We start from the raw sequence: 23,179 nt of genomic DNA, 5'->3' as shown, positions 1-23,179 counted from the left end.
TGAAACAAGAATCATCCAAGAGTCTTAAGGGTCTTGAAATGTCATATTTCGTGATCTAAGAACTGATTCTACACACCTACACACCACAAAATCTAAAATCGCATAATAGATCCCGATATAAAGAGAAATCCAAAATCATTAGCTAGCAGCAAAAATGAATTTCTATGAGCATTATAACTAGCCCAGTCATAATGACTGGGTGCCTTAGGCCCAAGAAAAGGGGAAAGATATAGAGAGATGAATGTTTGAACCTAAGAGTTTCTTAGTCTTTCTATATAAGATATTACCTCGAACAAATTAAATGCATATTCACTAGTGCAAAAGATGCTCACACCATACTCATCTCTCAAAGACTGGGAGCCTTGGACTTGTCAACATATCATACAAATTTATTTTTTCACCATTTGAAGGGTTGCTGAATTGGTAATAACTTACACCTGTTAGTGAAGATGTCACAGACGAGATTTAAAGTATCCCACAATACCATACGATACTAACCGATACGTATCCATATTTGACAAAATCGATACTATATGTCTCGATACGTCTCTCCATTGAAATATATTAAAATATATTAGTCGATGCGATATAATACTTGATACAAGACGATACATCTCTTAAAATCACCTTACTGATACGATACTCAATACCAATACTTTAAACCTTGGTCACAGGTTTAAGGCACCGTGCTATGTATAATAGTCTCAACCTCCTAATATCAATATAAAAACTACCAACACCCCCAAAAAAATTGCCCTTTTTTTTAATTGTATCGTTGTTGACTATTTTACCCCTCCCCCGTCTTCTACATTCTTACCTTTGCGTCGTGATACCTAGTGCTTCTCCTGGCACCTCCTCGGCTCGCTGACAAAGAAAAGAGTGCCCTTGTCTTGCAGTCTACCTGCAACTCTTAACCCTTTTCTGAGTTGCAGTGAATTATAGTGATACAGTTTTTAACTTCTTCTTTGTCCCTTTCTATGGCTTCTGCTTCTTCTACTTCTTCTGCCGTTTCGGAACGAAGAGGTATTCCCGGAGCTTCATTCGTGGAAGATGTTCAGACTTATCTCACTCAATCAGGCTTGGATGCGAACTCGGCTCTTGCGTTTCTTCAAGAGAGGTCAGAACTCTGTCTACCTTATGTTCGTTTTGTTACATGGGTCATAGTTATATTCGTGTATTTCAGCTCATAGTTAAATTGGTTTTGAAGCTTCCATTAGGGTTTTTTTTTATTGATGGGCTCTTTTCGGTTGGTTCGAAGGACTTGGTGTTTTGAAAACTTCTACTGAATTCGATCTTCTCTTACCGTGGATCGATGGATTGTATAGCAACTAGTTTGAATACCAGTGCTAGAACTTCTGATAGGTTTCTCCGAAGCTGCCTTTAATCGATCGGGGTTCAAGTTTAAACTTTGCGTAGTAATCTCGGGTCAAATGATTTCATGTTCGAATCAATGCCTGTTTGATATTTTTAAGACACCCAATTTTATCGTTCCAAATCGAAAAGCCACTTCTTTCGAATTATGATGACTCAAGTACTACAGTACTGCATTGCTGGAAAGTTGAGGCTTACAGTTATCCCGTTTACTTGAGAAACTATATCCCACCTCTTGTGATCATCCCTCTAGTTCCAACCTGTTAACAATTGAAAAAAAAAAATACTATTTTGGCACGAACACTATCCACCTTTTGATCTCTATATCTGATCCCCGTCGCTTACCAAGACGGCCATAAATTCTCTATCCACACATTTTCATTTTCTGAGCTAATTTTACCACCTTCTGAAGTTCATCCCTTCTAGTTTTAAATATCATATTTTTTTTCTATCAATTAGTGATAAAGGTATATTGTGGGATTGAAGAATAGCAATGACTTTTTCTCCTTAAAACCATGTTACTGTTCATTTTAGATCTTGTAGCTTTTACTTATCGCTATTGAGATTAAATCATTTTGTAGCTGAGCTATGTTCTTATCAATCTAGCTACCTTACCTTATGCCTATGTTGGGAAAAAGGGAGCTGGTGGATGGGGAGCAGGAAGATGGTGCATTAAAAAGTTTAATTTTCTGGAATTTCACCCCCATTGCTGTAATTTCCCTTTTGTGGATGAGTCACTTAAATTAACGTTGGTTATAAAAGTTTAGTCAGGGTAACTATTCCCTTATTCAGCTCCTTCCATATGGGTATGACCCATTAGAAAGGAACCATGTTCCAGAGGGTTCTCTGGCATAACCTTGGAGAGAGCGAGAACATGGCAATATATTGTTAAGAGGTTTTAACCCATTTGATACACCCAAAACTGTGTAAGAAGACTACTGGATTTATTTCCACACTTACTTATTTCTGTATTCCTCCGTAATATGATTACAGGCTCCAGCAGTACAAATTGGTTGAAATGAAGCTTCTTGCTCAGCAGAGGGATCTGCAGGTTTTCTTTTCCTTCCTCTTTTGCTTTTGGAAGGAAGCTTCCTCTTACAACTTTCTAATGCTCTGTCCTCTCCCATTTTCATGTTCCTCCTTTGGTGAATGCCAGGCAAAGATACCAGACATAGAGAAATGCTTAGACATAGTTGCCTCATTGCAAGCTCAGAAGGGCACTGGTGAGGTTCGTCATTCATGGTTTTACGCTTTCTCTGGTTCATGCTGATACCTTATCTTATGACTTATGAAGATGTTTACTTGTGGTAGTCAGCTTCTTGTGTCCTCACCAACAATTTTATATAGATAGTCATATGTGGTGTTTAGCTGCTCAGGCTGTTACTTGGTCCCAGCAGCTTTATGCTATTACTTGGTTCCCAGTAACCTATGCTGCATTTTTACTTTGGTTCACAATGACCCTAGCTGCATTTGTTCCATCCTTTTTACAAAGAACATTACATACGACCTCCTTCCTTGAAAATGGCTGATGATGTTGCTGTTGCATCTGTGAAATTTGGATGGGGGTTCGTGTTCTCTGCTGCTTATTTTGTTAGTTGTTGTTTGGACTTATTCAACTTAAAAATTTTCTTTCCAATTGCTGCAGATGATGGGTGTGCTTGAGTTCTCTATGTTCATAGTCGTCTGTCTGCTATATGTGTTCAAGATTGGTTCTGGTTAATATCCATTGTTATTGCTCCAAGCTGGAATCTCTTTGATACACAAAACAAACAAACAAATAAACAAATAGCAGTGCCACATTATGAGTTGTAGAGTTTATGTTTGTGTTTAAGTTGAGCCTGAGTTGGTTTATGTGTTCCTTAGTATTAGTTTTGCTTTCCTTTATTATTTCCTTGTATAAGACCGTTATTAGGTGTTGAATTTTGGTAAATTTCCTTCTAAGATTCTGGTTTGCTGATTTATAAATAATAGAAGAATCCATGATAGGAGAAGCACAGATCTGATCGGGGCAGGTTGGGTTGTCTTGTGTTGCTCTCTATATTCATACATTGCATCCATAGGTTTGGTTTTAGTCCTACGTCTGTTACATACTTGATTTGGTGTCATTGAACATGTTCTAATATTCACTCATGGCCAATTTATAAATAAGATACAAGTTTGCTTCTTTTTTTTTTTTTTTTTTTTTTTTGTGCAGTGGGGAGGGGGTGGGGGGGAGAGGCATTTGGATTGAAGTCATACTTGTTTTGGATTACTTTTGGTTGGAATTATTTGGAGAATATAGGGTTCTCTTATTCTGAAGCAATCAGGAGAGCATGGGTCTTTAAATTATTTTTTGGTGGGATGCTAAATTACTTTTAGGTTGGTTTATGCTAAAAGTTTTAATGGATCAGATGCTTTAGTAGTTTGGCATTAGCCAAAATCAAATAGAAAAAAAAGCATTTCTCACCATATAAGGATGGCATTCAAACACAAAAAGGCACCATCTTCTATTTCTGTTACCTTCCCATACATCAGGCTAGCGTTGGTGCAATGGTGCTGTTGCACTTTGCAACCTATTAGTTGTGGGATTTGAACTTGGAAGCAGCCCAACTTGCAAAGCAGGGGTATTAGGTTCTCTACATTTGCCCTTCCCAGGCCCTGCAGTAGCAGTAGCATTGTGTGATCAAAGGCACTGGAGAGGGGCAAAGAGCAAGTCTCATCAATCGACATGTTCAGCGCACAGCACTGGACAGCTATGGGTAGCGAAGCGAAAAACTGTTGTAATGTGAGCTTTGGGTATCTCAGGTCTATTTTAATTTCGTATAGTTGTGGGGGTCTACTTGTAGTTGCACTCTATCTCTTATTATGAATGATACATCGACAGTTCTGTTGAGACATCATTATTTCCCCCATTTATGGCTTCAAAGTAGAAAATATTTTGGGCCACTACCATGTGAGTTTTAATTCTCTCTTAGTCAATTGCTTCAAAAAATAACGTGGAAGGTTCATTCTTTCGTTTAGGGTTCTGGGGTCCAATGGGAAAGCCATACTTTTTATTTTTCTCCCAAAGGAAAGTATAATGCAAATTGAAATATCATTTTCTGTAAGCCCTGACATATATAACAGGTGGGTGTTTTACAAGATTAGCATTATAATGAGCCTATCTAGAGAATCACTCCTAGAACTCAACCATTAAAGTAGTTGTGCTTGGACCTGCTTATAACTTTAAAAGTCATATAATCAAATTAATCATGGTATATTTGTATGCAACTAAAATCATGTAACAGAGCTTTCTCTTAGTATGTAGAAGGTCAAGAACCCTTTGTTCTGCTGTCTGAAGCTCATTGCTTTGTCCCATAGGATGAGACAATCGAAGATCAATGCCAATTTGAAGTTATGGAGATCAATACTGTAATAAAAAGGTCTTCTATTAAGTAGAACAAATATAAATATAGGCCATGACTTCAACCTACAGTAGTGTAACTGAAGTGCTGAATTTGGATGAGGAGAGTCTACCAAGTGACTGCCGTAAGTGAAAAAGGGGATATAGTGGCTGATGTTGGCAGAGGATTAAAATAGGACATATGAAGAGGAGAGGGACATCCAGAATACTATGTGATTGGTGTATCCCCTCAAAGCTTGAAGGAAAATTTTATCGGACATTCATCCACTGGCTTGTGTTGTATGGTGTCGAATGTCGACTGGTCACTAAGCTATATGTAGATAAACTTAAGTGCTGTGGAGATGAAGACATTGATATGCATGTATAGCAAGAATGAGAAGGATAAGTAAGGATGATCATTTAGAGCTGAGTTTGGCGTATTCCTGATTCAGGATAAATTATGTGTGTCATATGAGTTGTGCAACCATGTTCAACTGGGGCCTGGGATACTCTAGTTCAAAGGAATTATCTGATACAGATTGACAGACATGCATATAGCTTTGGCCTTATACCAGGTATAATGTTGAATAGAATTATAGAACAGATTGGAGAACCCGGTATAATGTGGAATAGAATTATAGAACAGATTGGAGAACCAGGATCCATTCAGCTGACCCCACTTAGTTGGGATAAGGCCATGTTGTTGTATCATGTATGGTGTGCATTTCTTCTTTTTTAAATATGTAACAGCATCAAATGTTATGCAGGGTACAAGAAACACTCTTAGGGAACCTGGACAGTCAAGAACGGTCCTTAACTCCCCCCTTTTAACCATCAATCCTCGTTGCCAAGTCATCCACCTAAGATTTTACAGAAGATAGGTATTACAGCTTATGGTTTGATGTGAATTTTTTTGGGGTAAATGTTTAAAGTGAGTTTGATCAGGCGGTTTAACGGATGTACAATTAAATGTGTTTTTTGCCTGTTCTTTTCTTCTCTCTTGTTATCATTTTTCTTTTTGCAAAAGAAATTCTTTTCACAGTTTGTGTTATTAGGGAAATTTCTTAATGGAAACTATATGTGTTTGTATTCTCCTGTTTAATTAGCATATTGAAGAATATAACCCTTTTATGTTGTGCTCTGCCCCCCCCCCCCCCCAAAAAAAAAAAAAAAAAAATTTCATTTTGGGGTGTTGGTGTTTTGTGGCAGATATAAAGAGCAAGTAGATCACAGATCTTCAATTTTAGTTATTGTTTATCTGTTGTCTTAAGGATCTTTAAGGTTATGGTTCAGGCCAATGTTCTCTATTTTAGAGCATGTAATCCATTCATTACTTGACGTTTTATCACATGCAAGTTTTTCCTGAGCTATGAATTCTTTGATGCAGCCATTGATCACTGATTTTGAAGTATCAGAGGGCATATATTCTCGGGCATGTATCGAGGATACTGATTCTGTTTGTTTATGGCTGGGAGCAAATGTCATGTTGGAGTATTCATGTGAAGAGGTTGTTAGTCATAGCTTGAATTATTATTTGGCTTTTACCTTTTGAGCATCAAGGAAGCAAGTCTAATTCCTTGCTTGTGTAGGCTGTTTCTCTTCTACAAAAGAATCTAGAAAATGCCAGAGCTAGTTTAGAAGTTCTCATTGGTGATCTGCAATTTGTGAGAGATCAAGTGACAATAACACAGGTATGCTCAATGTTAAGCACATTCTTACACTTGTATTCTCTTTGCTGTGTGCATGTTGGTTAGATTTGCTAGCTAATAAAATGTCATCCATCAGGTCACAATTGCACGTGTGTATAATTGGGATGTTCATCAGCGCAGAAGTAGGCAAGCTGCTGCCCCTCTGGAGTCCTGAAGCCTCTCTTTTCACCTAGACTGTTATCTATGCTTTTTAGGGCTGCATTTCGTTCAGTTATCTTCTTTTCTATCTATGCCCCTTTGAAGTAGATTGAAGTGTTCATCAAATGAGGTCTCATCCCTTTGCAATTTTTGTGGGTTTTTTTGGGTGTTCTGTTGTGAAAGAATCAGATAACTGGGCTCTGGGTTGTTTTAGTTTTCTGGTCCCAAGTCCTTTTTGATTGAATAGGGTAGTTCTATTGCGACATAAAACTGGTATTGAGATATTAGGTTGGCCGTTATGTTAATTGCCAAATTGTAGTTTGACTGGAAAGATATAATCATTCTGTTTGGCTCCTGGTTCATCCAGGTTGAACAGATGATCGAATCTGAGTTCTGTTAGCTTCTAAATTGGAGTCAGAATCACATACTCCCAATTGGAATTGGAAGTTTTGGGATAATTCTTTGTGTGGAGAAACTCATTATATCTTCTTGTGGGGGTGGTGAGGAGTTTTTCTGCTGGATGCTCAGCTTCATTGCCTCTCTGGTCTGAATGCTCTCTGGCTCTTCATATTTATTGTTGTCTGGTAAAAATCAGTTGGAGACACAGAACAGTCACACTAAGGATTGTGGTGGAGCAAGTAAAAGAGCAGTCCACGGGTCCCACCAATCTATGGAGACTCACAGGAGGGGTGGAGGATTCTCTACTCTCCTGGGTAGAAAGCATAGAGGCCAGTGGTCTTCTTATACTTTTTCATCACATATTAGGAAGGTTTACGTGAGATCCTTTAGTTGTCAATTCTACCCTATTCTGTAATGAAGAAGTGGGTGGGATTTTGCTTTGTAAATTGTGATTTTAGGCTGTCAGATTGTGCATTTCGATCAAGATTTTGATCTCAGTTTCTCAATATTCGGAATCTCAATCCGAAAGTCCATGATGTATTGCCGACTGGATCAGTGCGTTTATAGAATCCTTGAGTTGAGTGTCTGTCTCCATAAATGATTGGAATTTTTTCCTAAAGTCAAGACCCTTGGTTATCAATCACGTTGGTGTATATATCAATCGAAGTGTCTATCTATCTATCCCTTCACTGCTGTTGCTTTCCCCGTTTCTGGGGATGTGGTCGCTCGTCGTTGGTTGGATTTCAATTCATTTAGGCGTGGGGGTATCATATCAGTAGATACTTATCCCGATATATCTATCAGGGGCACCGTGCACCGTGCACTGTTGACACTTGACATAGATTGCAGGAATCCGAATCATTGAAAGGTCAAATTATCCAAAAAAATCTCATCACCCTAACCCCTGTGGGTTCTTATCATTCGTGGTCAACAGCCATTGCAGAGAGACGATTCGGACTCGATCGGGGTATCTGGGTAAGGCCATATGGCAGCTCAAATCGAGTGAGAAAGGTTCAAAATTCAGATCCGAATTGATTTCTTTATCGGGCCAACTTTTGTGGGTGTGTCATGGAACCCGCTGAAAACAGATCCATCAAAACCACACCAGACATGGAAATTTGTGTTGGAAATTGAGATCTGTGGATCTAGTACCCATAAAATTTGAAAACCCAAGAAGAAAAGAGAGCACCTATTTACTCAACACCATGTACGAAGCAACAAGAAAGGAGTATTAATGGTTAGAGGATCTATGATTTCATGGGAAATGAATGCGTTATTTAATTTTTATGCTCTTATATCCGGTCTTATGTCTTGAGTATTAGATCATACAAAATTGAAAAATGTACCCATATGCCAAATACGAGGTGAACAATACATCAAGAAGTACCCTTGACCCAACTAAATAGGGTCGGCTGCGTGAACTCTTATTTTCTAATTAACCCTATTTGCAACTATACATATTAGATACAAGGTTTAAGTTACGTGTATTATTTCTCACAATTCCTTTTAAGGGTAGATTTATCCTTAGTTCTTTTAATTCTTTCAATTTAAATTAAATCAACTATCCACACAACGACATTTATAGGCCGCCGTTGAATGTGACCATACCACATCAAGTGATATTTTCATAACTACTCTTAGGTCAACTCTAAATTGATCATTCTTTATCTAGTTTTTTCACTCATCTATCTTAGCTCCTCCTTTCTAATGCATTGAGTTTATATAGGAGAGGTAAACAAAGATATTCAAATGACATCCCAATCAATGTTCTATGACAGAAAATCAGAATTGAAGTGAACCAATTGAAGCGAGATTTCCTTCATTAATCGATTTGGTCTTAGAATCATTCTCACCTCGATGACCATTATCTTGATGAAAAGAAATAAAGACATTTGATGCAATATATTGACACTAATTCTATCCAACCTCAATGAATAATTAAGATTCTCTTTTGACTGTAAAGTAATTGCTGGATCCATTACTCTTGCTTGTTCTCTTGTACATCTCTCTTTCTATTCAAATTATTCATTATTCGAATTCCAAGTCTAATTAAAGAGTTGATGACAGCCCATCATCACCAGTAGTTCCCTCACTTGATTGAGAATAGCAGAAGGAAGAACTAAAGAAGACTCGTATACAGTGTGGAAAGACAACAATACCAACTACACGTCACAACAGATGACTTGCACGTCAGTGATGCTCTGGGGATTTTGTCTACACCTCTCTCTCTCTCTCTGTGCAAATTCTGTCCTCTACCTTCCTTTACTCGAGTCATGCATCACCTTATCATCATTCTTATCATTCTTATTATTACTATATGTTATGTTCTGTTCTTGTCTTCATTTCAATTTGACCCATTCCCTCCTTCACCTTCCACAACCTTCCAGTTAAGCCCAAGCCCTTTTCCTTCTTCTTCTTCTTCTTCTCCTCCTTCTCGTTCTCCTTGTCCTCCTTCAGTCTTTCCTAGCTTTCTCCCTTCCTCCTAAGAGAGAGAAATTAGAGAAATGGTCAAGGTACCTTCTGCAAATTGTATATTCTAAAGAAAGCCACGCACCCACCCACCCATTTGAAAGTCTCAACTCTCAAGCATGTGTTGTTGACTTCAACCTTCACATATCGTGTAGGACCATTTCTTTCCTTCCTTCCTTTCTTCCTTAAAAGCATCTTTCTCTCTCTCTCTCTCTCTCTCTCTCTCTCTCCCTCCTTTGAAGTTTGAATGAAATATTAAAAACTTGGGTGCCTCAATAATCCCCCCCCCCCCCCCCCCCCCCCCCCCCCTCTCTCCCTCCTTTGAAGTCTGAGTACTTGGGTGCCTCAATAATTTAATCACAGATAACAACTTCACTTGCATGGATAGCGATTATTTAGCTGTCCTGCTGTTTCCCTTCTTCGTTTCATACATCTTTTCTTCCACCTCCTTCTAGAAGTTCTTATTAGATCAATGGGTATCGGGTATCCAGATCGAGGGAGGGGATTTGACTTGCCTTCCCCCTTGGAGACCAGATATTTCCAGTGAGCATCTGATCAGCTGTATGTGCATTCTAATTACACTGCATCCACTACATCAGCCGTTGGATGTCTTCTCAGCTCCCTCTTCCTCTAAATAAATGATCCTGATTTATGGGAGCGTGCTCATCAATTTAGACTATGGATTCCCTACCTGTCAATTTCGAGGTATGTGCTCTTCTCTTGCTTCTCCACCACATAATTAGAGTACCGACAAAGGAATCAAAGCTGAGACCATGAATAGAAACGTGAGGGAAGCAAATACCTTTTCCTTGAAGGTGAGGAGATATGGACCGATCAACTTATACAGAAGAGAAAACTTATTTCAACTCAAAATAAGACTGTTAATCGTAGTGGAAGTGAAATCCATTACACTTTGCGTTCAAAAGACACCTCTTGTAGATCCACCACATTCAAGATCACTGAGACATCGATCTTGAACCCATCATTGTATAAATTATTTAACAAAGAGAAACAAAGAAAATTAAGGGTGGCTCATTTGGCAAAAGATCAACGCTTTTACATAGGAGGCCAAAATTTGAATCTCCTTGGGGCTAGGGGCAAACCCTACCTATATTAATGTAAATCCTCATTCTCAATATATAAAAATCACCAGTTACCCGGAAAAAGGGAGAAAGAGTACATTTGGAGGACAAAGAATTTGAGTTTCAAAGGAAGGAATCTTAACCACCAGGAAGGATTGAATGGGTAAGTTTGAGTCAGCATCTACGCTTAGGTGACCCAATAATTTTGATCTGATAGCTCATCTTTCATATTTTTAATCACAATCTAATCATATAATCTATCTTCCTACTAAAACTACCCTAAAGATATTGGATGGTATGCATAGTTGTTGTTTCCATATCCTAATCTAAATTCCTAATGGATAGCTAGGTAGAAGCCTAAACTAGGCATATATTAGTATTACCACCGTGAGTGGATAATGATGTCAACACTCTTAAAGCTTATTATTAATCTAGAAGCCAAAATCATGACTTGACTGTATCAAAAGAATAAAGATAAAGTTTGAAATCATTCATCTCTAGATAACATCCACAAAACAAAATCTAATTCAACATAACTTTACGTATTATATAGGTTATCTAGGTTCTCATGACTAACGTTGTTGTTAAAAATAGAGATGGTGTTAGGTATCCATTTCAGTTCCATCGCAGATAGAGATGGAAAACAAATTTTATTTGAAAGCATAATGAATCTTTCAATGAAAATATATTCTATGATTGAACCTATTTCTGTTTAAGAACAAATAAAGTGGGAGCGGATCAACCGTGTGGGTCGGGTAGCTACCTCCGATCATCATGTTAGTATGTCGGCAACAACTTCCGCCAACAATGTGATGCTAAGGGTTTTGAACTTTCAGAGTTAGGGAAGAAAATAAACAAACATATGAGTAGAATGAATAGGATTCCATTACCTATGGTGTATTTTAGAGTATATAAAGATTATTTTGTCAAAGATTGTTTGTTAGATCTTTCTAGTTGACATATCAAAGTTTCATATGGAATACGTTTTGGATTATCTTTATCTCTCTTTTCTCACACGTATTGTTTCATTGTATCTACGTCATTCACACTGATCTTATATTCGGTTCTCCCAGTTGAGTCGAAACTCTCCTTAGTAGGCGCATTATCTAATTGGGCCTTATCTCAAGAAACCCAATCATGGGGCATGACCTCAACCCCCACCCTTGCGCACAAGATCCCAAGAGTGAACCCCTTACTTGACCCAATTGGATTAACTAGTTGATAAGGATAAAGTAATAGTAAATTGGGTTTAACCACGGTCGGGATTAGTTCAAGGGTCAAACCATGAAGAATCATAAGTACGAAGGGACCCAACGATTATGGAAAGAGACGTATTTCTGTAAAATTCGAGATACACGATCATACCATATATGGAAACTACAATCAGACTCCGAAATAAAGGGAAAAACCTTACGATTAGACGGCCACCAAGAAGGATCATGAACAAATCCAATGATCGAGAATAAAAGGTAAATCTTATATAAACTAAAGGGTTGTACAAAGTAAAGGTATTCAAATTGTTTCCCTCCATTATTATTATTCAATTGAGCTCTGTAGTTAGTCAGAGCTCTGTGGTGTTTCAACTACTAACCTAACCTTTAGGGGTAGCATCCTAACAGCTGAATCGGCCGACATCTGACGTTATCTTGCAGGAATTCCGGGGCTGAATAATTTTTAGACGCATCACTAGTTAAATTATCTATTTAGGGCTGAAAAAATATTTATACAACACTAATCAATTCAATGGCCGTCTAATCAAAGCAATGGTACCATGTGATCAAATAGTATTCCTTTTTTTCTCCAACACTTAATCCAAATCTGATAGTCTTGATATATTAATACTATGAACATTAGTTAAATACATGGTGATAGTGGGTCCCACAAGGGGCTGTAGAGAAGGGAAAGGGAGACTCATGTCTGTAGTCAAAACTTGGGTTTTGGGCCCTCTAACTTGACTTTGGAGCAGAACCCTAAAGATGGCGACTGATTTGAATTGAAATTTCCACGGGAATATTAATCAGAACCAAAAACCCTTCCTTCCTTCTCCCCATTTAATATTTTATTTTATTTATTCCTTTTTGGCTTTTTCTCAAGCGCCACAAACTTATCTTAGAAGCAAACTCACGAGTCAACATTCAGACCCAATACCATTGTTTTAATTTTTTTATTTAAAAATATAATATATTTAATATTAAGGGCCCCACCACCACTACTTAGATTGTTAGATTACATTACACTGAAAGAAATATATTAAAGAAAAATAAAATCCAACACAAGATCTCGAGAGCGTGTAAAACAAGCAATCTTTGTAGAATATACCGAAACCGCGTTAAATGGCACGTGCTTCGAAAACCTTGAGGACACGTGGACGTCACTACTTGATTACGGGGATTTCAAGAAAGGGAATTAAGCTATTACACGTGTGCGATTCCGACGGGCGAAAACGGTCGGGCATCGAAAACCGATACGATGGCGACCCGGTCCGTGTATTGCGGAGAGTTTAGCTTTCAGGAGGATTATTTTATTTATTCATTTGGGGATTTTAGGTGCCCTTATTTTACCGTTCTGCCCCTCCAGATTACTTTCAATTACCTGAAAGCTCCTCTGGGAGAACTTAGAATTGGAGTCGGTAGAAAAGATAGGGATCAGGAGATACCCTAATAATTGTCATGATGGTGTCTGCGTGTCATCATAACGTGAAAGAATAGAGAAAGTAATGATACGGTAGACATGCTCATATTATCAATCGTATACTGTCTACCATCTTCCATACGGTTCCAAATTCTTTGCATACGGCCAGGTGTCCAACTGCTGGATGCCCTTCCCCATGGAACCTGGAAACTAACTCTGCATCTGTCTAAACATCTTGCTACTGGATGCCCCCTACTAGTGGTACTTGGAAACTAACTCTGCGTCTATCTAGACATCTGGATACTGGATGCCCTGCCAGTGGTACTTGGAAACTAACTTTGGATGCTCTGCCATTGGTACTTGGAAACTAACTTTGCGTCTATCTAGACATTTGGCTATCGGATGCCTTGCCAGTGGTACTTGGAAACTAACTCTGTGTTTATCTAGACATCTGGCTACTGGATGCCTTGTCAATAGTATCTGGAGACTAACTTTGCGTCTATCTGCTAGATACCCTCCAGACGCTCTTCCCATAACAAGATTGGCTTTTGATAGCACATACTCAATTCTTCAAAGTCTTTGTTTGTTATCATGTAGAGGGTATTTTACACATGTTAATCTGATAAAATTCAATAGTTGTGATCATGAATACAGAGACAATTACAATCGAATGGATCCGCACATTGCCTTCTAAGAGTCACGTGGGTTTTTTACTATATTGCAATACAAAAAGAAGAAATCCAATTCCTATTGTGGATCCTCAAGTAGAATGATAGTGTTGTTATGTCTAATGTACTGGCTCTTAAGATTTGCTAGCTTCCTTATTGCAACTAAATGAGATTTATAACGAAAGTGTTTTGCTTTTGATCCAACGAATTCTATTTGAGATCATACTAAATATAAGATGAGAATATCAAACAATTCGACTATTATGAAGCAAAATTAATATGATTTACCACAAAAGATTGATTCAGTTGACAATCATCAACACTTCTTAGTGAAAATATCAAAATTTGACTCTCTCTAGTGATATATGTTACTCTACCCCAAATATAGAAAATAACTAATTTTAAAATATAAATGGATTCGATTCTATTCATGAATCTGAATCTTCTACCAGATTGATAGAAGTGTGTAATCTTTTCACTGTTTCTCATTACATGTTACGAGAGAACCCTATTAGGGGCCACCTTTAATTTTTTTCTACTTGACTTCAGAGGTTGATTTTCAGTACAAGTATAAAAAGATCCCTACCTCCCTATTCAGGTGCTTCGAGTACAATGGGGATATGATTGTCAATTTGGAAAGAGTGGAACCCAAGTGTGGAAGCCAAATTGAGCAAATGGGAAAACGGAAAAGCTCGAGCAGAAGGAAAAAAAAGAAGGGAAGAAAGGAAAAAATCTTTTGGGAGAATCACATGCACATGGGCGAGATTTCCCAGCCTTACGCCGTAATGATCCCACGTGTAAGGTAACCCCGTTCACATACACAACCGTTAACCTAAAACGGCCACCGGCTTGTCTCTCTGTTACTAGTTACTACATTTAATGCCACCGGCCCCAGTCCAGCCTCTGCCTGTTCCGTACCTAATGTTGACCGACTAAACCGGTCAACATGTCAAATATCGGTGGGCGACCCACACAACCTGTTTCCCATAAACCCGCTTTGGCATTTTCCCTAGTTTCTTTCTCCCTCCCACCTCGTTTTCACACCTTAAAAGCCAAACAGTGTCACTCTGTTTTCTCTCTCTTTCTTACTTGCTGCTTCTCTCTCCTCTCCTCACCTCACCTCACCTCACCTCACCTCCTCTCCCCCAGCAACAAGAGTAAGAGCTACGCAACAACAAAAGATAATGGAAGAGAAGAACTAGCAGTCCTTAGCAGAAGCATATAGATTGATAAGAGGATGAGATGGCTAATAAGAGAGAAGTGAAGGAGATAGAAGAAAATCCCACCAACCAAACGGCTTCAATCTTTGCTGATCATCACCTACCTACACCGGCGGCGACCACAAATTTCTCTTCTTTATCATCATCAGGTGGTAGCATCTTCGACATGTACTGTGAAAGTGAAAAAGGAGTTTCTATGGGTTTTATGGACTTACTTGGCGTCCAAGATCTCAGTCCTTCCATATTCGATTTGCTTCATCAGTACCAACAACCACCCACACCACTCTCACCACCACCACTGACGGCGCCTCCACCACTCACGGCACCTCCACCCACAGAATCCTCAGAGGTCTTGAATTTACCCACTTCCCCCAACTCATCTTCTATTTCTTCCTCTTCTACTGAAGCCGCAAATGATGACCAAACCACCAAACCAGTGGACCCAGAAGAACAGGAAAAACCCAAGAAGCAGTAAGTTTATAGCTTCCATCTTAATCTTGCAATGTGTAGTATTTCGAATTTCAGTGTTTCTTCAGTGTAGGGTGTTTAACCCATGAGTCTGTAATTCTTGTTTCTAGATCGAAGCCCAAAAAGCTGAATCAGAAAAGGCAGAGAGAACCCAGATTTGCTTTCATGACGAAAAGCGAGGTTGATCATCTGGAAGATGGGTACAGATGGAGAAAGTACGGACAAAAAGCTGTGAAAAATAGCCCTTTCCCTAGGTAATTTCCCTTTATCTTGCAGAAAAAGTTTTCCTCTTTGCCTGTCAAATGAATGATAAAAATTTATGAACGGGTGTGCAGGAGTTATTATCGTTGCACCAGTGCAGCATGTGGTGTGAAGAAGAGAGTAGAGAGATCATCAGATGATCCTTCCATTGTTGTAACTACGTATGAAGGCCAACACACACATCCATGTCCAGTTATGCCTCGTGGAAGTTCTGTAGGAATGTGTCGAGACACAGGAAGCTTTGCTTCTCCTGCTGCTGCTATACCCACCTTTGCTTTCCCTATGCGTATCGCCCAGACTCACCTCCAACGACAACAACACCATCAGCTTCATCAGCAACCGCAATACTACCGTAGCTTACCACTTTCTTTTAGTTTCAACAGCAATAGTAACCCTACTGGTATTTCATCAGCTCCTCTTGTACAGGAGAGACGTTTTTGCACTTCATCAGCACCTTCTTTGCTCAGAGATCATGGCCTTCTTCAAGATATTGTTCCTTCTGACATGAAGAAGGAGACATAGCTTTTATACTATTCTTAGATATACTACCGGTATGTAGATCTCTCTTACTACTGACTTATCCCAATTATATTGTTCTTACCCTGACTGGGTTCTTTGTATTATTCTTTGAATCTAGAGATCATTAAAACTTTCGAACTCGTAAGGTCATGTAGTTCCTTGTTTCCCGTTGTTTCCCCTTGGGAAGCAACTATCTATAAATCTCCATATCTGCTACTCACATCCCATATGGGCTTATGGTTTCGTTAGTTCTGCCTTCCGTGTGCAACCCAGAGAAGGATTAGGGTTGGAATCAACTAGTAGTGGGTAGAAGAGCAAAAGTTGGATCGGATTCAATCTTCACAGCTTCTGTTTTATGAGGGGAACCCATTTATAGGATTCCTCAGCCATAGGGACCCATCAATGGGAAATTGAGAGATGTATAGAGAGTAGCTATTTAATGCTGAGAAATGCAGGGATGTGCAACAAGAACAAAAGAAGAAGAAAGACGAAGATTTCCATGAAGGCCTTTTCTTGATCTTATGAGAACTAATGGCGTTTTTTTTTCTTCCTGTTTTTCTTGTGTAATATTATGTAGTATATCTACTACTTATAACCTTCTTCACTGTTGATGTTTTAAATGAAGTGATGGTGAAAGAAACATGTGAATGGAGATGTTTAGGTGGGAAATTCTCTATCTTATCAGAAGGAATGGGGTGGTGGCCATGGCCGGAATTGGAGATATGGTCTCTCTTTCTCTCTTTATGCTGCGTTTTCGATGAAGTGAAAGGGTTCTTATAGCTATTGGGAATGCAATTAATGTTCTTTTTCGAGCATTTTCTTTTGTTGGGAATGTCGGCCTCTCTCACTTGCTTTACTTTTACCCATATTCTTCTCAACATCACTGCAGGGACAGATATACATAGACGATGAAGGGAGGAGTTTTAACAATAATAGCTTTGACATCATAGTCATATATACACGTAAAGTACAACTTCAAACTACAATCATCTCCTCTCTCTCTCTTTCTCTACTTGTTTAGGTATTTGTACTGGAAAACATATATATGGTTGTATAGACAATTGAACCTTAGGATGTGTAGCTAGCCAACCTTAAGTATGAATTGATGATATTTTTGACTTCCCACTTTTCATCTGGGACCAAATGAAAAGAAAATGAATGGAGGAATGAATATCAAATGCAGCTACATGATGCATTTGTGCTGTGATTTATTCAAGTGGAGGAATGTCAAATATGGCTGCATGTGGATTCCTTATGGGGGAGGCGTCAACAAAACTGCAACACCCAATTAATTTTCTATGGGTTAGCATATATATTTTGATCTCTCTCACACATAAACACTCACACAATGGTGTCAATCACTCGATTCGGACTAGTTTTGCTGTGTGAATGAATCCAAATCCAATTTAACAAGGGAGCAGAAGTTCCCTTGGTGTCCTTATTATGTGCTTAATTTTGGTGTATGGATCTTAGATTGGTCAACTTAGTATGAGATATGTTAAAAGGTTTGATTATGATTCGTTCCATTAGTTTTTGAAATTTTCGATATTATGTGGCTGTAAGCAACTCCATTTTTGGCTCTAATCAATCTTAAGCATGGATTGGCCATGTCTTGCTTTGATATCAATTGTTATTGTTAGATACTTGGCAATTGATGGAACAAGTTGAGTCAAAAGTGCTCTAATTTATAAGGATGACCCAGGCTGACACCCATACACTAGAGTGAGTCCCATGAGACTCTGACAATCTTCCTTCATTTGATTGAATACATGCAGAGTGAAAAATACAAAATCTAAATGCAAAGAGGAGTACTAATGAAGTATTGAGAGTCATAATCTTCCATCAATAGGCTTTTTCAGACTCCAGTGGCTGTGTACTCTTGGGAAAATCTTTCCACCTATCTCTACCTAAAGTCTTAAACTGGGACCTTTCTGTCTCTTACTGCTTACTCAAACATGCACCAATCTCTTACTGCTTACTCTTTCTGTCTCTCTTGGAACAGTTAAAAAGGACATGGTTTCTCTTTATCTTTATAATAGTGATTGAGAGATTGGTGCATGTTTGAGGCTATCAAATGCAGTTTATTGACCGGTGATTGTGGTTCTAATGAACCAAACCCTAATTACATGGAGCTTTAAGTGGTTAAGCCATCAATCATGGACTCATGGTTGCTGTCGTTGCAGGTGGGTAGGTGGTAGACAATTATTAATTATCATTTTGGAATCTTTGACGTCAATCTTTATATGTTTTTATATAAGTAAATCCAGGGTCAAGTCAGGGGATTCGATTTGATCTTCTCTTGGTGCGGGACCAGTGGAACCTGCAATATTTCTTCAGATCCAGTTAGCTTTGTTAGGTTTACCTCTATCCTATGAAAAATCTAAAAAAATGATGACCAGGAGGAAATTTAAAAGAAAGAACAACAAAAACAAGAAAGAGCTAAACCCTTCTTGGATTTTGTACCTTAGATAAGAAATAAAATCAACCATAATATGAAAACATTAGTGGTCAACCTAATATAAACATTAAACTAAGCTCAGCTTTACCTCTGTTTATTTTCAACTACATTCTTTAATTCCTCCTTGGGTTGGCAGAGCAGGAATAGCTGACTTTACAACTTGAGAAATTCTGCTACTACTCCATGTTCTGATAAATTATTTATGGGTGCATCTTTTGAGAGAGTTTCAGAGTGTTGAGAATGAGAACAGAGACAAACATATGAGCCATTTCCATATTTGTTTTTTTGAAGTCTGGAAACCCAGAAGCCAAATCCTAAGCTACAAGACAAACAGATGAGCCTTGGATCAGTTCTTGAATTGTTTCGTCAACTTGCTCACCTACATGTATTAAAATACTGCATGAGCCATGAACTGGATGAGAAAGTTAATAAAGCTCACGAGCTATCATCTAAAAATGTCTCCTCCTTCTCCCACCTTAATAATAGGTTGAAGCTAGTTCTTCTTCTCTTGTATTCTAATTTTGAAGAACCATTAAGAGGATGATGAAATGACTTATCTTTCACTATCAATAGAGATCAACAAAATTATAAACCGATTACAAAGACTATATATGTAGAGAAATTTTCAAAATACCCATGTAAACTTAAAAACCCTAGCTGCTACATATTGTGTGATTGTTTATTAAGAAATATGGAATAACTTGTCTTAGAATCGATCTTCTCTGATAAATCTATCGATTTTTTATTAGGGAAAGGAGGTAAGGTGTATTACATGGTAATACATGATCTAGGGATTGAATGAGATTTGATCTTCTATTCCTTTAAGATGCATTCAAGCCATGATACCACATGATTTAGGAACAAAATAGGATTTGATCTTTTATTCCTTTTGGATTCATAGTTAGGGTACAAATAGTACAGTCCAAAAACTTCTAGTATATGTTCTTGAAAAAAAAAAGGCTTCTGATAACCCAAATTCTCTAGCTATTTACCACAAGCATGGCTGCATGGCTTGCATGGACCACCACCATGTACGTATATTTGCACCAATCACTCAAAAGCTCCTGCATGTGCTTAAAGCCTATTTCATCTCCTGAACTGGGGTCCATTATATGATGAAGATGATGATACTGGTTCTTCTTTAAGCAGCTTTTACATTGATATCCAAACGCTACATGTCAACCTTAAAGCTTCATTGGTTTTGATAATGATGATTATATTACTGTGAGAAACTTGATTAGGTAACATTACCATTATTATACGAAGAAATGCATCTGAGTGCACTGTGACTTCCATTAAATAGTGGATTGGGAAAGGAGAATAAAATTTATTTTTCAGATACCTGAGTGGGGCTTGTAATATATTTTTTTGGGGGTCAGTTTACTTTGGTAGTATGAACCCGTTTCTCATTCCTTTATTACCTTTTGGGAGAAATCCTCAAAATAAAGCATGGTAAGGTCTGGATAAATCTGCTGACTGGATGTCGAGAGTGAAAATTGATCATGATTCTCTCTGGGTGTTCTTTCCAGATCCTCCTCTAGAGTTCAAAGAGATTCTTGATGTGGAACTTGTGCCCTATTCTAGCTACTTTTCTCTTGTAGTTTCTTTGGGTTCTTCACAACGTTTATGTATCGAAAAAGAAAAATCTGCTCCTCTGCGTTGAAGATCTCCTGGTTCAAACTCGTTTGGTTCAAAAACTTTAGTCTCGGAACACTCATGTACTTATAGGGGAGTCCTATCTCACTATCTCCCCCTTGCAATTCTTTCTTTCTGTGCCACCTTAGCCACCTTTTTCTTCACTATGCTATTTGTTACTCTAGCCATCAAGAAATCTCTAACCTCTTCTTCTAGTCCACATACCCGACCTTTTGTATCCTTGCTCTCTCCATTTGGTTTTGCAGTACTTTTCGATAGTGCGTGCCGGTGGTTATGTAACACCTTTAAGGGTACTTCAGTTGCTATCGAAAAGCTAGTTTTGGGGCCACGATAACTCATATCTTGTTGGAACATAAGTTCTTCAATGGACCTCCAAATCTTGTTCCTCAGACTTGATTTGGATGACCATCTAAAGAGATGGCAGTTCCAAGATTTCCTTTATATATAGGCCTTAGATTAGTAGTAGATTCTCCAAGAAATAAGCACATTGTTGTTACCTGTGACTTAGCTTAGATCCTTCTATTTAGCAGAGCTGGCCCCTTTCTTTTTCATCCCTTTAACTTGTATTTTCATTCAAGAATATTTATTTTTGGCATGTAATTCTTTATTTGTCCGAATAAAAAAGAAAAGACTAAAACTAAGCACGAAGGAGAAACGTTATATATATATATTTGATAATGATGTGACAATTTTGGCTAGAAAGCAATGAGTTTGTTAATTAACTAGCTTAGTCTTGCTCTAATGGAATAACGTGGCCTTTCAAGCATCTTAAATCAAATAATATTTGTGGGAGCATAAGCCCTGTGACTATTTCGAAAAGAGATCATAGAAATTAGAAAAGTCATATTAAGTATGAGGTCTCTATCATAAAGGAAAAATCATTTTCATTTGAGAGAAAGATTGAATGCTGCTTCGTGCAATGCAATCCCTATTTCTACAAAGAACCACAGAGAGAAATCAGAATTATATTATTCTCTTTATAGTCAATTGATGCTTGTTATAATTTTATGTGAAGCTTCTTGTGATGTTAAGAGTTTTCAGTGTCACTATTTGTTTCTTTTTCTTTCATTTTCTCTGGTAGTTGACCAATTTATGTTTGATCATTTGTCAAATGAAAAAATTGTCCAAAAAATAATTAGTTAGAATCGTTAGTTCCAATTGGATTTGATGAGACAACTCAGTCAGAATGCTATGAATTTTGTTAATCATATAGTTTAGTTGGATTCAATTCAATGATGATGCCTTTTCACGCATATACAATATATAACTAACTCATCAGTAATGGAAGCTTACATTCTCTCCCCATGTGGTAACCTCCCCACACCATCACTTCACCATGGTGTATCACGCCACAAGTCAAAAGCCGGGGGGTGGGGGTGGGGGGGGGGTGTGGGAAGTGAGTCTGGATCATCTCCTCCGATGAGGAACACTCTCCGACGGTTATCGACCACAAATTATAGGGAGCCCATAGGATTAAAGTGATAGAATTTTTTTAAAAAATATTTTATTATTTTTTACTTATGAGCCCCACATAATTTGTTGTTGTAAAGTAGTCAGTGCTTCACGCCAAGGGAGATGATCCATACTTGGACGTGAGGGGTTACTCGTCCCTATGTGGGGAGCTTATTTGAATTCCAAAAGTGAAAAGACATTGTCTTGTTCACATTTTCTTTTTGTATCTCGCTTATACTTCTACAAGTTATAAAATAATTGTATTTGCTCACTATTTTGGGATGTGAGAGGGAGAGAAATAGATGGAAACCTGTAATAAGCTAGCTCTCTCATCATCAGTGCGTATGATGAGGGTTGAGGTGTTGGTTGGAGTGCCGGCTACCGGCGAAGTATGCTTTGGCAAGATGAGATGCTTATCATTTTGGGTTTGGGTATCTTGTATTCTATACATCAATATAATTAAAGTTTAATTGTATTTGTAATTGAAACACGATTTTGAATCAATTACTTATATAAATATAAAATTATAATTATATAAGAATTGAAGTTTTGAGTTTTTCTATAAATAATTTTATAGGGGATAATTTAGATAGTATCCATCTTTCGAGGGATGTGAGGCAAGCAAACGAATAACACTAAGGTGGAAAAGTTGTGAGGCTTTTTTAAATCGTGAAAACTATTATTTTTTTTTTTTCTCTGGTGAATTTCTTGTTAATGTTTCTGCTTGGTGTATTTCTTGGTTGCGTATCCGTGCCCAACATATAAGAGTAGCTGTCATGACACTCTGAAGTTATAATTTTCTTAAGTCGCCGACTTCTCTACCACATGTTACAAGCGAGGTACAACTTTCAGTTATGAAAAACTGAATAAGATGTGGGACCCTTAGTGGGTTTTCATCAAGCGTCCTCATATTATGTGATAGAAAATCACAAATTGAGCGCTAACCTTTATCCGTCAGAGCCGTTTCTAATGATCATCATATGGCAGCATCTAGGGGTGCAAATGAATAATCGAAATTTGCCTCTGGATTCACATTCACATTCGTTTAGAGGTATCCAAATCCGTCCGATTACTAATAGGATGCGGATATGATATACCTCTTTTTTACCAATTATTATCTGTCCGATTAAGTTACTTGAATTTATTTTCTCATTTTTATAAATTTTTACTTGAGATATGTGATTATTTTTTTTAAATTTTCCACTAGAATAACTACCAAAGTTATTAAATTCTTAAATTTGAAGCCTAGCCCTAACAAATAAAGTGCTAAAGATGTCAAATGTCAATAGGTAGTCGAAAGGTTGTGTTCGGTTTGTA

At 37.9% G+C, this 23,179-nt stretch overlaps 2 protein-coding genes across 3 annotated transcripts; both read left to right on the top strand.

Annotated features, from left to right (window-relative positions):
* The first annotated feature begins 937 nt into the window (after window positions 1-937).
* PFD3 (prefoldin 3) lies at window positions 938-7,613 on the top strand. The gene is made up of 6 exons (XM_089167307.1): window positions 938-1,117; window positions 2,365-2,422; window positions 2,528-2,599; window positions 6,120-6,239; window positions 6,322-6,423; window positions 6,518-7,613. The coding sequence occupies exons 1-6, from the start codon at window positions 978-980 to the stop codon at window positions 6,593-6,595; spliced, it is 570 nt and encodes a 189-aa protein (XP_089023433.1). The 5' UTR covers window positions 938-977; the 3' UTR covers window positions 6,596-7,613.
* Window positions 7,614-14,916: 7,303 nt separating this feature from the next.
* On the top strand, window positions 14,917-18,308 carry LOC149008531 (putative WRKY transcription factor 48). 2 transcript variants are annotated; one of them, XM_089167268.1, is made up of 4 exons: window positions 14,917-15,519; window positions 15,627-15,770; window positions 15,852-16,328; window positions 17,186-18,308. In XM_089167268.1, exons 1-3 carry the CDS (start codon window positions 15,071-15,073, stop codon window positions 16,297-16,299), a joined length of 1,041 nt encoding a protein of 346 aa, XP_089023394.1. In that variant the 5' UTR covers window positions 14,917-15,070; the 3' UTR covers window positions 16,300-16,328; window positions 17,186-18,308. The 2 variants fall into 2 exon arrangements, with proteins under 2 accessions (XP_089023394.1, XP_089023393.1); XM_089167267.1 differs by lacking the exon at window positions 17,186-18,308 and having other exon boundaries at window positions 15,852-17,171.
* Window positions 18,309-23,179: the final 4,871 nt, after the last annotated feature.

This window comes from Hakea prostrata, chromosome 8 (genome assembly GCF_041222555.1).
Source record: "Hakea prostrata isolate BN-2017 chromosome 8, UWA_Hpros_2, whole genome shotgun sequence".
Lineage (NCBI taxonomy): Eukaryota > Viridiplantae > Streptophyta > Magnoliopsida > Proteales > Proteaceae > Hakea > Hakea prostrata.
The sequence above is the reverse complement of the archived record's forward strand: the minus strand, read 5'-3'. Positions and strand labels throughout refer to the sequence as shown.

What these genes read in the sequence shown, in the direction of transcription:
- PFD3 (XM_089167307.1), top strand. Translation starts at nt 978, where the DNA reads ATGGCTTCTGCTTCTTCTACTTCTTCTGCCGTTTCGGAACGAAGAGGT. An exon ending in CTCAGCAGAGGGATCTGCAG is followed by an intron (nt 2,423 to 2,527) that starts GTTTTCTTTTCC and finishes GGTGAATGCCAG; the next exon opens with GCAAAGATACCAGACATAGA. An exon ending in CTCAGAAGGGCACTGGTGAG is followed by an intron (nt 2,600 to 6,119) that starts GTTCGTCATTCA and finishes TCTTTGATGCAG; the next exon opens with CCATTGATCACTGATTTTGA.
- LOC149008531 (XM_089167268.1), top strand. Translation starts at nt 15,071, where the DNA reads ATGGCTAATAAGAGAGAAGTGAAGGAGATAGAAGAAAATCCCACCAAC. An exon ending in CAGGAAAAACCCAAGAAGCA is followed by an intron (nt 15,520 to 15,626) that starts GTAAGTTTATAG and finishes TCTTGTTTCTAG; the next exon opens with ATCGAAGCCCAAAAAGCTGA. An exon ending in AAAAATAGCCCTTTCCCTAG is followed by an intron (nt 15,771 to 15,851) that starts GTAATTTCCCTT and finishes ACGGGTGTGCAG; the next exon opens with GAGTTATTATCGTTGCACCA.